At 36.6% G+C, this 12,500-nt stretch overlaps 4 protein-coding genes across 5 annotated transcripts in view; 2 read left to right on the top strand and 2 right to left on the bottom strand.

The window, feature by feature from the left end:
* The window catches only part of LOC137977458 (B-cell CLL/lymphoma 7 protein family member A-like), a 4,257-nt gene extending 2,044 nt beyond the window's left edge, over positions 1–2,213 (top strand). For both annotated transcript variants that reach the window (XM_068824682.1, XM_068824681.1), the window contains exons 6-8: positions 544–826; positions 1,148–1,361; positions 1,617–2,213. In XM_068824682.1, coding sequence (XP_068680783.1) covers positions 544–826; positions 1,148–1,361; positions 1,617–1,664 — 545 coding nt within the window. In that variant the 3' untranslated portion in view covers positions 1,665–2,213. The remainder of the gene's footprint in view (positions 1–543; positions 827–1,147; positions 1,362–1,616) is intronic.
* Positions 2,192–4,713, bottom strand: LOC137977464 (cyclin N-terminal domain-containing protein 1-like). Its single transcript, XM_068824689.1, has 6 exons — positions 4,416–4,713; positions 4,259–4,334; positions 4,017–4,182; positions 3,099–3,261; positions 2,583–2,818; positions 2,192–2,411 (listed from the first exon to the last, which is right to left on the bottom strand). Exons 1-6 carry the CDS (start codon positions 4,588–4,590, stop codon positions 2,325–2,327), a joined length of 903 nt encoding a protein of 300 aa, XP_068680790.1. The 5' UTR covers positions 4,591–4,713; the 3' UTR covers positions 2,192–2,324.
* Positions 4,714–4,772: 59 nt separating this feature from the next.
* On the top strand, positions 4,773–8,917 carry LOC137977461 (actin-related protein 2/3 complex subunit 3-like). Its single transcript, XM_068824686.1, has 8 exons — positions 4,773–4,875; positions 4,965–5,058; positions 5,223–5,299; positions 5,863–5,931; positions 6,426–6,552; positions 7,270–7,364; positions 7,728–7,818; positions 8,820–8,917. The coding sequence occupies exons 1-7, from the start codon at positions 4,870–4,872 to the stop codon at positions 7,788–7,790; spliced, it is 531 nt and encodes a 176-aa protein (XP_068680787.1). The 5' UTR covers positions 4,773–4,869; the 3' UTR covers positions 7,791–7,818; positions 8,820–8,917.
* A 1,861-nt stretch (positions 8,918–10,778) lies between these two features.
* Positions 10,779–12,500, bottom strand: part of LOC137977455 (TRPL translocation defect protein 14-like) — a 16,387-nt gene continuing 14,665 nt past the window's right edge. Inside the window, exons 11-13 of the mRNA XM_068824678.1 lie at positions 12,106–12,200; positions 11,733–11,848; positions 10,779–11,531 (exon numbers count right to left, since the gene is read on the bottom strand). Coding sequence (XP_068680779.1) covers positions 11,393–11,531; positions 11,733–11,848; positions 12,106–12,200 — 350 coding nt within the window. The 3' untranslated portion in view covers positions 10,779–11,392. The remainder of the gene's footprint in view (positions 11,532–11,732; positions 11,849–12,105; positions 12,201–12,500) is intronic.

Genomic DNA, 12,500 nt, shown 5'->3' with positions numbered 1-12,500 from the left:
TTATCATCACATTTGCAGCAAACATCAAGCTGAAATTTGGTCTCCAAAATAAAAGAAATATGTTTGATTCTAGCTCATGTCTTGTCTTTTATTTACAGATACCTGTCAGTTTCTCCAGAAAGAGAGACAAGTTAGGATAAGATAATTTCATGTAAATTCAGTGCTAAATCTCTATCAGCTGCCATTTTTGCATTCAGTCTATTAGAGGCAAGCCACTTTTCTATCAGTTTTGTCTGAGGTAAGACTTGGGACATCTGCTTTCTTTTCTTCTCTGCTCACTACAGGCTTGTCGATAATCTGTATCCTGAAACCAATGCAGTGAAATCATAATCACTGAGCTTTGAATAACTAAGAACCTGAAACACATGGTTTTACATGTGTGTCAAAATTAGAAATAGTCATTCAGTAAACCAGTAAATAGGCAACTGTTATCTATATGAGAATCATCAGTGTGACACTGCCTCTTGGCCACATCATATAGATCATGATCTGATAACAGCATGTCTTCATCATTAAATATAATGATGTCAACTTTTCTTTCAGTTAACTTTGATGGAAGTGACAAGGGAAGCATTAGCATTGATGACAATTCTTGCTCTGCATTTGACATGAATGAAGACAGCAATCTAACAAGTATAAATGATGGGAATAATGATGAGAATGAAGTTGACAATAGCTATGCAAGCAATGATGATGATGATAATGATGACAATGACATGGAGGACGATGACAACGATGAAGAAAATAATGAAGATGACACTGGTGTCGACGATGCTCAAAATGGATTTGAAGGAGATGAAAGCAATATGGTACCATCTCTCGGAAGGTAGCTGAAAAATATTTTCCTTGTTTTTAAATGGGTGATGATTGCTAGGCTTGGGTTCCTCTAATATCTATGCACCAGTCTTGTTACAATCTCCACAATTATGCAGAAGTGAATCAACTTACTCGAAATGGATAAGGTACAGTACATGTATTTCTATGTTAGAGGAAAACAGAAAAACAAGGGTCATTTGTTGTTTTAATTTGTCATTTATAAATAGAGGGCCTTAACAATAAACAATAGAAACAGAATTCAGCAGGAAACAAGTAATGATAATAAGTCAATGGTATATTTTGACTACATTTTATAATTTGTTGTGTTTAGTGACGAGAGTGCAACAATTTCGTACAGACTTGGAATAGGAATGGTTCCAGATGATGAGGACTCCCAAGACTTTGATGTTGCAACTGAAAGTTCACTGCAACCTGTGACCGATCTGGCAGGTGTCGGAGATGATCCTTCCAATGACATTGAGGGGCTCTCTTCTCAAATGACCACTGACATCACTAGTGTGCTAGACAAGGATTGCAATCCAGAGGTTGGTAATAGTAGATCATCATCACCATATCTTTGTTTACCCTTGGATTTTAGCATAGCTACACTGTACATCACCATTCAAATGTATTTGCATCATTATGAAGTTCTGCCTTTCCACCAAAAAGTGAGCAAATAGATAATTATTATAGATTTCTCTTGATGCTTCCCCTAGTTTACATTGTCATTGCCTGATGTGTTATGGAATCTGTTTTTTCATCCATTTTGTTAACACACCTTTTCCTTCAATGCTTTGCAGGGAAGTGGATCTCCACCATTAAAAAGATATCGGACTGATTCTCATTGAAGCACAAGAAAAACAACCCTGTGATAACTTAAGTAATATTTTTATGGTAGAAATACGTTCAGATTATATTTATGAGGTGACAACATGCAGATGGCAAAATAGATTTCTATTTATGCATTATTGAAGTGGAAATAGTGTGAAAGCAGATTTTCATTGTAAATTTGTCATGGAAAGTGTTCGTTTATGTTCTGTACATTGCCATTTTGTTAAGCAAATCAAATAAATTTCTGTATAAAATAAGTGTACAATTTTATTGGTAGCTTTAGCTGTCATACCACTTTGTAGTAATTCACATTCTTTGGTATAGACTATCCAATCAGAGGCCAAAGATGGATTTTCTGGGTATCAGATTGGATAGAATGAATAATAAATAACTATAGCAATGCAAGACCAAGTAGGGTAGTTTCTTTGCTGAATCTAACAAGGTATGCCAGGGGGCAAGCTTTCTGTCTCACCCAGGAGGGTATTCAAGAGATTTGTTGTCAGTTACATGTAAGGCCATGTCCAAAAGGAAAGCAATGCCATTAAAAGAGCAGTATTTTCTGGGTGGAAGATGCGAAAATTTTAACTTATTGTTTTGGATCTCCCTTGCCCATTGTCTTCACTTTCTATGTGTTCTCCACTGGTTCAACAAAAAAATAAGTAACTTGGGTCTTACATCTATAATGTATGCTCTATTATAATGGTGGCAAAATCTAATATATCGTCCACTGGAATTTGAGTGATCCGTCCAAGTTGTTCCACAACCTACATAACCAGAAAAACAGTCTTCATTAGCCCATGATAATGGTAAATCTGGAAGAGTGCAGTAATGTCACTACCTTTTTTTATCTTTAAAGCTTAGGTACAGGCTTGTTTCATCTTAAATACCAAAAATTAGAAGCAAAAAAAATTAACACAAGATTATTTTAAACAAACCATATCACTTGTGGCCTGGTTTACAACATAGGATGCTGCTCCAATTACTGACACAGCAAGCAACATGAGGTCATTTGCTAAAACAGAGAGCTTTTGCCTGTCATTTATGCAATTCTCTCCTGTCGCAGCCATGCACAGCTTGTTGTAGATTTCGTCAAACTTGAGGTAAACTATGTCAAGGAGTTTCACACTGGATTCGTGTAGGAGTTTAACCTGTGAGCGGGAATCATTGTGTCCTTAGTGGAAAAATGAAATGGAAAGGAATAATTGTTAAAACCAATAGCTAACAAAATTGAATGGTAGCGAACAGTAATGATCAGAGCTAGTAAGTAGTAAGAATAAAAATGACAATGAGCAACCTCCCGCTGAAAAAAAAAGGCTAATCCTCAAAATGACAGCTCACAAATATTTCTTTAACAACTCATTTGAAAAAACCAAACCAGAAATGACAGTTTATTCTTGTGAAAGATCGACTGGCATTATTAGACTTCAGACAAAGTCAAAATTTTCACTTACCCAGTATCTCCAAAATTGTTTCCAGAAATGTAAGAGGTGTTGTTATGAGGATATGATAGTCCAATGTCTTAAGGATTCGTAGCTCTGACTTTACTATACTTGCAATAGTGTAGCAATGGCCAATGGAATTGAGGAATCTCTGACCTTTGCTCGCTGTAACTGCCTGAAAAATTCATGCAAGTACCATAAGAAATGGTGCACACTTCCAAGGGGAGGTCAGGGTGGGGGATTCCTGACGAAAGCTTAATCCTGAAAACAAGAAGCTCTAATTCCCTGGTTAGGCCCTCAAACCATTTTTCATAAATCTGTACATTCTTTGTTCTGGATTCAAGAGTTAATAATTTGTTGAATAACTTGTCCTTCTATTTCATTCATCTATTTCTTGTATCATTCATCCATTCATGTATTCAATCATTCACTTCCTTGATTGTTCATTTGTTCACTCACACAGTCCCAAAGTGTGATGTCATAAAAATTGCATTTGTGAAATTATGGGATTGTTCGGGGTATCATGAAAGAAGAAAATCCAAAAGGCCTACTTACCAAAAATTAGAATTTCAGGGCAAAGTGTGTTCGAGATATTAGCCCAGTTATGCTCTGATGACTCTATACAAATTCTTTAAAATTTGACTCAGTTCATATTGTTAGGAACAGAGTCAAATTTAGAAGGATTTGTATGGAGTCATCAGAATAAAACGGGACTAGTACCTTTTTGCCCCATAATGCTAGTTTTTTGGCAAGTAGGCCTTGCAGGTGTTATTCTTTCAAAATACCCCAACAAATCCCATAATTTGAATTTACTTTTCATGACATCAGCACTTTAAAACTCTATTCAATGGGCAATCGGCAAGTCATGTTCAATTGCTGTTAATATATAATGATTTGTTAGCTTTATGTGATATCCTTTCACTTCTTCACCTTGTAATGTGAGGTCAACTTGCTTGCAAGCTGCACACAGGACATCACTCTCAGGGGAAGCTGTGTTTTTACTCTGTTTTCAACTTCCTTCCAGTTCCTTTGCTGGTTTGTTTCTGAATTTGAACGTATTAGTTCATAGAGGCCACATACATGTTTGGCCATGAACCTGTGAGGAATTTTATACACTTCAGCTTTCATCAAAATAGACAGGGAACAAAAAGGAGGCAAAACATTTGGCTTACCTATCAAAAATTTCTATTGCCAAAAAACGTGTTTGTGACGGTAGACCCATTTCTTCACATAAAAGAAAAACGTACTCTGGAAAACAATAACTTCAGCTTAGTTGGAGTGGTAATTCAAATGCGTTGGGGTTATGGTTTTTTTAATTTTGATAATTACCAGCGGTGTTTCCTCCTTTAAAAAATCCCTGTATTCTACTGGCATCATCCATATTTTTTTCATTTTTATCAGCTAAAACATACAGTGACTCCTCTAATAACTCTGGCGGCAAACATGCTGACTTCATGTTGAAGACAGGTTCTGGCGGAGTACCAAAAATTCTACTTCTATGCATTTCAAAATATCAAAGCATCAACCTCTTCTACATGATGAAGTTGACGGCCAACGGCGGCCAACGCTGTACACTCCCTTTTGGCGGGAAAGGACGGTCGGAAAGACCCTGGGAACAAGTTTGTTGAAACTCTATTCCAGTCTATTTCAATTTGGTTCTTGGAGAAGGTCTTGGTTACAATAAAGGAAAAATATCCATATATGGTATACCGTTGGAGGAGGTTAACTTCCGTTGCAGTGTGATTCTTTTCGAGAAATTTGTCTTTAACTTCTTGCTTCAGTTATGCCAGTAAGCGTTCTTTTAAGACTTCAAAGTTCGTAAATTGTGCAGTAAAAATTTCCTGTGCATTTATTGACAATTATCGTTCAAACTTGCAGGCCTATCATTCATCACTGCAAGCGGCTAGTACCATCGGCAACATGGCACTGCTGCCCATCAACACAAAGTGCAAAGGACCAGCTCCACCTGGAGGTATAATTGTTATTGTCAGCCTAAAAGCTACAACTGTTGAACGTTTATCTGTATATCTTTTGTGAACAGCTTGATCATTGGCATTTCCAGGGAATGTTGATTCGAAATAATGTATATATGTAAAACGATCATCAATTACATTTTCGCACCTATTTGTTTTTCAGATGGAAGCAACGATATAATTTACGAAGCGATCTACTATTTCAAAGCCAACGTATTTTTTAAAAGTTATGAAATCAAGGTTTGTATTGGTGAAATTGTGTTACAACTTAGTTATGAAGTTTAGCTCAAATTACATGTTGACTTCGGACTCAGTTCCTATAACGCCTTCACACCGCTTTGTGGCGTTCAGATGCCACATTGAGTCAATGAGACAAAGTCTGCAAGGATTGCCTTGGTAAACCAATATGGTGACAGATTTTGCTTACAACGTACACTTGTTTTGCAAGAATTTTCAGTTCGTGCCAGGTTTAGATTGGGGGTTTGGATGGGTTAGGGTGTAGATCTACCTGCTGAGAGTTGATTTAATATGTGTAAGTGAAACAATGGAAAACTGTTCAGAGATACCAACAAGCATGCTGTCTAGAAGCAAACACCACTAATACTATTGTGCACAGGGCGGAATATACCTGTCAATGGACCCACCCCATAATCATACCGGAGAAGCATGGAGCATGGGAGGGATCAGTAGGGGACTGGATTTCATCAAATAGTGATTGTTATTGAATTTGGCATCACAGAATCTTGTGCAAGCCTCTTGCTATTTATGATAAACTTATGAACAGCAATGGTTTTTTTTTTCAGAGCCCAGCTGATCGTGTTTTGATTTATCTCACACTGTACATCTCTGAATGTTTAAAGAAACTTCAAAGGGTAAAATTACAAACTGATTATTTACTCTAAATATATACGGTACAATTCACAGAATGCAAATATCTAAGTGAGGCAAGGGTTACACAAGTGACTTTAAACTTGAATTATTGTAACAAAATAAAATAAGAATTGGTGTCCTACACATTACAATAATTTGTGGAGGCAAGACATATTGACGTGCGGGTGTCTCATTGAAAAGGAGACTGTGTTGAATTTTAAAATGGCTAATCCTTCCATCAGTTGAGAGAAAAATTTGAGTACTGGTAAGTTCAGAAAATTCCCTCAGTCTACCAGTCAGGCTTGTACCAAACAGTATGTTGACTAAGAGCAGTTCTGCTTCTGCATAATCCACAGAGTGCATGATGCATAAAGAAAAGCAAAATAAAGAAACAATGGTGCAAAATCTGTACAAGCATTTTTGTGTTGCACACTCTACAGAGTAAGCGCGAGGGAGTGCTCACAGGATTAATAAGTTTTGATATGCTTTATTTCAGTGTCAGTCCAAAACAGATGGTAAAAAAGAAATGCAGACATTAGCAGTTGCTAATTTTACTCTCCCAGGAGATAGTGGGTTTCCACTAAATGCCATGTACCAAAAACCAGCAAGCAAGGCTGAAGCAGGTCAAGATGAATGCTCTGTTGTAATGCTACTCTGCCACTAGTAATTATTATTATTATAAAGATCACACTTACTGGCAAATGTGTTTGATAAATACCAGTTTTTTTGTTACAGAAAGAGCACTGAACTTCAATCATGTGAACTACATCTTTTAGCTTCTCCCGTTTAGGTCTTAAACTTTTAGGGCTACTAATTACCATATTGATAATTATTACTGTTTTTTTTTTTTTTTTTTTTTGGGGGGGGGGGGGGGAACAGGTTTATTGTTGCTTGAATATGGAAGTGAATAGCCTCAGTGTGCAGCCAACTCTCCTGGTTTTTTTCTGGGGGGAGGGGTGGCTGGACTTGAATAGGAAGTGAAAAGATGCCCTCCATACCAAAACATTAAGGACTCCATCCCCTACTCCTTTCAACCAGTGAGTGGGTTTCTCACAGTGGCTATGAGAGGGGACGAATGGTTTATAGCCTTGTTCCAACAGACGTGAAAGTAGAACCATTTGCAGATGTAATTATTTGAAGGTGAAAGAATAATAATTATTATTTCAAAAGCAGCACTTTCTTCTCAGCTGGGCCTCAAACCTGTGACCTCCCAATTTTATTCATGGGTTGAATTTTTGTACACTCGGGTTTCGTATTAAACCTAGAGTGTGATTTAGCCCTCATTTCATAAACCTAATTAAAACTATTGTTCTCTGTAAATGTTTCCCTGTTTCATTCAGACTCTATGAGGTCATATCTCACTCAGTTAAGACAAGAGCTTGGCCTGAGACTGATTGAAGCTGTCTTTGATCCAGAAACAGATAAACCTTCAAAGGTGGGTGTGGCACTCTAAGAATCTGTCAAAGTTTAACCCATTGACTCCTGAAGGTTCCCCATTGACGAGTAAAATCGTCTGGCGTAAGACAGAGGAAAATACAAAGTGTTTCTTCATTGCAAATGTATTTATTAACCCTTTGACTCCCAAACTGGCCTGAACCATTATTAGTTTGTGTAATAAGTGTAATAAAGGGTATCGTGGAGCTTACTTATCATGCAAGGTTTGTTAAAGAGTCTGGATTGATCTTGACATCAAGGTGCTGATTCAACAAACTACTGTTTCTTGTTGCACTTTGGTGATGTTCCATTCAAAATAATAATTATCATTGAGACCATTTCATTGTTTTTGTTGTATTTTCAGTGGTGGATGTGCTTTGTTAAGAGGAAGTTTATGGACAAAAGTCTCTCGGCTCCTGGCCAGTAATTTCAACAAGAAGTCAAAGTTCTGAAAAGTTAGTAAAACAAACAGATGCCAGCATTTACAAAACTTTTCATGGCTAAGTTACTCTTTGCAAACTGAGAGTTGAGCAGTCTCTTGGTTATTTGCTTTTAACAATAAATACCTGACAGTTATTTTCATTTATTATATACATGTAGGCAAAATGGTCTGAAATGAAAAGAAGAATTCAGATTTTTTCTCTAAGCAGTTAGAATTTTGCAATATAGACTGCTAAGATGGAGCGGTCACGGAGCAGCATACATAGGTTGCCAAACTTTTCCCATTTTCTGTTTCCTTTTTCTCAGACATAAAAAAGAAAAATGCAAGAAATGTTTTTTTCTATTTAATGAAGTCAGAGTTCCAGTACAAATATTACTGTCGAGAACCATTAACGGAAGTAGGTGAAGAGGCAAGACTCGATGAATAGAAAACCCCGTGCAAGAGAGCCAATATAATAAAAACCTTATTGAACTAGCTTGTTCAGTCTGTCCTGGAAAATATTGGTCTTTGTTCCTTTTTTGCAAGTTCATGGACCTCGCCATAAACTTGTCCAAAGAAGGAACTCGACCAATATTTTCCCAGTATGGACCTAACACTAGTTCAATAACATCTATGTATTAGCAGCTACTGTTTGATAATAAGGCTGTCTGAAAATGAGCAGGTGTGTGCAAATGTATTCTACAACTTGCAATAATGTTATCGATGGTTTATGTAAATCCTTTGGAGGTCATGTGTAATGTGCATGCAGAACAGTGACCGACATTGTTTAGATAGTTTGCAAGCTTATTTAATATTGTTGTGTTCATACTTTGGCCATAACGGAATGAAAGAGCTGTTGGTACATGTATCTTGTTTGCTCAAAAATTGGCCTAACACCGCAGAACTAGGAGTAAAATGGGATACGATCTAAAAACCAAACATGTTGCACCTGTTTGTTGAAAGCCTACCGGTAGTTACATATTGGCCCATAAAGGACTTGTTGGTGATCAAACCTTTTTTTTTTTTTAATCCTAGGTTTTGAAAGATTTTGCTTCTTGGAAAGCGGTCAGCTTGTAAACATGCAAACAATTTGTGAAATTTTTAAGTTAAAATAAAGTGTTTGTACAAATTTATTTGAGATCTTGTCTTGCTTTTCATTTGCGTCCACATTTTACACCCTTAAGAAAGCATGCTGCACTTTCTGTCAACCAGAAAATGGCTAAAAGAAGGCTAAAAAGATTAGCAATTTAATACATCACTTGAACAAAAAGGCTTTATGGAATTAAAGAAAATTAGGACTAATTGGACACCATGTTTATTAGTGAGAAAAGTATACACTTACATTTATTTTATCTGGGGAACTGTTTCTGAGAGTTTCATCTCAAATATTTAATGTGCTGGCATATCTGTATTCTCTCCCATCACACCCCCAAAAACAGAGGTTTCATTAGAAGCCGGCAACTGGCAAACTCCGCCGGCTACTTGTTAAGTTATCGCTGCCTACTTTTTTGAGAACCTTGAATTACACGATTCTCACCATTTCACTTTGATCCATTCAATAAAACTAGAATATCAAGAAACCTTTTGCTGTATGTTCTGCTCCTTTTTGGATGTTGGATATTATTTATGAATTCCAAGTTATGTGCATTCACCTTTGCCACTCGCCAACGCAATCTTTGCAGTCCGCCATGTTGGATGAATAGAGGAGCAAGACTGGTGCCAAATCTTGCCTCGTGTTCATACTAGGCTGATTTAGCAACAGAACGGGAACGTCAGTGGCGACGTCGCGCGCAGCAAAACTACCAATAAGAATTTAGAATAGAGAAGAAAACAAAGGGGTCTATTCTATTCTGAATTCTCGTTGGTGTTTTTTCTGTGTGCGCCGTCGCCACTGACGTTCCCGTTCTGTTGCTAAATCAGCCTATTACAAACCAGAAATTTAGTAGCCGGATATTGTGAATTTATGTTTATCCCGCTAGAGATGTTTGGATTAGATTTCCTTCACCTTATGTCCATGTGCTCGATGTTTTGAGAGTGCATTGAAATCATAAGCATCCAGAGTCTTTGTCTAAACGACACATTACCACATTCACTGCGCCATTCTGGTTTTCCACGTGTTGTTTTTTTTAAAAATGAAAGAGACAACTAGAAAGCGAGCAGCTACAGGGTTCGCACACTTTTTCAGACCAAAAATTCAAGGACTTTTCAAGGACTTTCAAGGACCAAATTTTGAAATTTCAAGGACCTCTTTTTTATTTACATCGATGAATTTACCCATAGAAATGGTCTGACAGTATAGTTCTTCCTCATTTTCCGTAACGTACATGCGTGAAAATAATGCAAAGGCACTGGTAATCATTCTCGACCCCACAGCTTGTCGCGTTTCTATGACATGACTTGAGTGGCTGATTATTTTCACTGAAGTTCTCAAAGATAAAAAATGCGGGTCAGAAAAAAATTCAAGGACTTCCAAGGACCAGCAATGAAGAGCAGAGATTTGAAAATGCACTCTCAAAATTCAAGGGTTTTCAAGACGCGTACGAACCCTGCAGCTAGAGGCAATACTTTGTCATATTTCAACGAGATCGAGAGTGCAAAAAAAATTGGCCTCTAACTTTTTTCGTGTTAGTAAATACTTGTGACTGATGTTAATGCCCAGATTGCTGGAAATGCCATTTCCAAGCCCCTAGATTTCAAAATGTTCTGGGGGAGTCTACCCCCAGACACCCCTAGGAAAAAGGGCCTTATGGCCCCTTTCTTGCCACAGCCACCTAGCTCACAAAACCAGCCATTTACTTAGCCTGTGTACACCCGCCTCCTCCCCTTTTTCCTCTTTTTTTTCCAGGGGAGGCGGCGGATGTACACAGGCTACCATTTACTAAAAGACTAATTGAAACCCCTGCAAAAAGCTGGCAAATACAAGCTGAAAAAATGAAAAGCCTTGTACTCTTCAATTTTTTCTGATTGTGTATTATAAATAGTGTCAAAAGTGTTCTTGGCAAGTCATTTTTAATTTACCAGTCATCTTTAAAATTCTTTAACACCACTAAAACACATGCTGCCACACAGCTCATTTGAGTCTTCCTAAATTACCTACATTTATTTCTTTCAAATGCTAATTAATTTATTCATCCTTATAACACATGTAACTTCACATTTGAATAAAAGTAATTATCGTAATTTTAGAACGTTTTGCAAATCCATGGCAATCAATATTGGTGTCCTGATGGTGGTGTTTCATTTGGTTGTATTCCAAAGGTCATAATCTATTCTTTGAACCTTATCACCAGATAAATAAAATGTACCTAATATGGTTCCACCTAGAGAGAATCAGTAGTCACAAACACACTGGAACTAACATCAATATCCTTGTTTAACATCATAGACAATTAAGGAATAAAGGTTGATGAAATGATATGACATACTCAGACTGCTTGGAAACAAGATCAACACATAATTAAATATCATCATCAATGGTTAATGCAATTATAATTGAATTATAATAGTACACATACCAAAAGCAGAACTTTCCAAGTAAATAGCTATAAAACTTGAAAAAAATATTTCCATTCAAAGGATAACTTCAAAATAAATTATTAGTTTTTCTTCTAGTCTTTTAGAGATAAGTTAAACATGGAGTAGAGTGGGTTGCCTGTGACCTCCTTTACAATGTCCAGGAAGTCTGGTGTCTCCATACTATCCCCAGTGTTGGTTGTGTATGTTTCAAGAATTAGCAGCCCTTTACACCTGTCAATGGCAAAGAAACAATTATGTGGAAAATATGTTGGACATCTCCTTGAATAATCTATTAAAGTCTTGCTTTATATAAAAAAAATACAGCAGAAAGAGCAACTGAAGAGAATTTGGAAAACAAGTCAACACAATCATGTGTCTAACATCAACAAGCTGACTTAAAATATATATTCAAAAGGTTAAGCATAACTTTACCTTGGATGGCATGGTTCTTTGTAGATATCAAGCTGAAAGTACTGGTTATTCCACATAAAGCATCTTCTTGTCTTGAAAACTGATTGACGTGTGAAATCAAGTTGAGAATACAAAATCTGCAGCAGATTACAATCATGAATTAGACAAGATGTGTGTTTTATCTGCTTTAATTTAATTTTATTTCATTTGGAGTCTACCAAAAAAAGAAATATATATATATATATATATATATATATACCGGTATATATTCTGGAGCACTATCTTTGGCTCACTACATGAGATTGGGACAGGTGCTGTCTTGAAAGGGTGAGGGATAACTGTATTACAATATTATTATGATATATGAATGCTAATTATAAAATTGACAATTTACATCATAGTCCCTTGCTGATAAACTTGTTCTGACTTCAACAACTTGTCCATTGAACTTGGTTTCTTTTCTCAAAGTATGCATATATGTATATTGACCTAAAAACCAACAACAGACTCGTCAACCTTTTGGCCAGGTACAGTGCCTGAATACTAACTGAGGATACCATTTCTTGCCATGGCAAGCAGATGGGCATCTATAATTTGTGGATATAATGGACAAAAAACCAATTTGAATGATTTTGCAAGAGTGTGTTTCTCTCGTGCTTAGTGTAGAAAATCTGAAATGAATGAATCTCAGTGAAATCCAAAACCAAAATGGAATCAACACTAGTAATCCACATCAAGTGATTGTATGGTACATAATAATTTATTATAAGATGCCATCATCTTCGAATT

Source organism: Montipora foliosa, chromosome 11 (assembly GCF_036669935.1).
Source record: "Montipora foliosa isolate CH-2021 chromosome 11, ASM3666993v2, whole genome shotgun sequence".
Taxonomy (NCBI): domain Eukaryota; kingdom Metazoa; phylum Cnidaria; class Anthozoa; order Scleractinia; family Acroporidae; genus Montipora; species Montipora foliosa.
This window is presented reverse-complemented; position numbering and strand designations above follow the sequence as displayed.

What these genes read in the sequence shown, in the direction of transcription:
- LOC137977461 (XM_068824686.1), top strand. An exon ending in AGGACCAGCTCCACCTGGAG is followed by an intron (nt 5,059 to 5,222) that starts GTATAATTGTTA and finishes TTTGTTTTTCAG; the next exon opens with ATGGAAGCAACGATATAATT. An exon ending in TTAAAAGTTATGAAATCAAG is followed by an intron (nt 5,300 to 5,862) that starts GTTTGTATTGGT and finishes TTTTTTTTTCAG; the next exon opens with AGCCCAGCTGATCGTGTTTT.
- LOC137977464 (XM_068824689.1), bottom strand. Translation starts at nt 4,590, where the DNA reads ATGCATAGAAGTAGAATTTTTGGTACTCCGCCAGAACCTGTCTTCAAC. An exon ending in AGTTGACCTCACATTACAAG is followed by an intron (nt 3,262 to 4,016) that starts GTGAAGAAGTGA and finishes TGAATTTTTCAG; the next exon opens with GCAGTTACAGCGAGCAAAGG. An exon ending in AACAATTTTGGAGATACTGG is followed by an intron (nt 2,819 to 3,098) that starts GTAAGTGAAAAT and finishes TTTTCCACTAAG; the next exon opens with GACACAATGATTCCCGCTCA.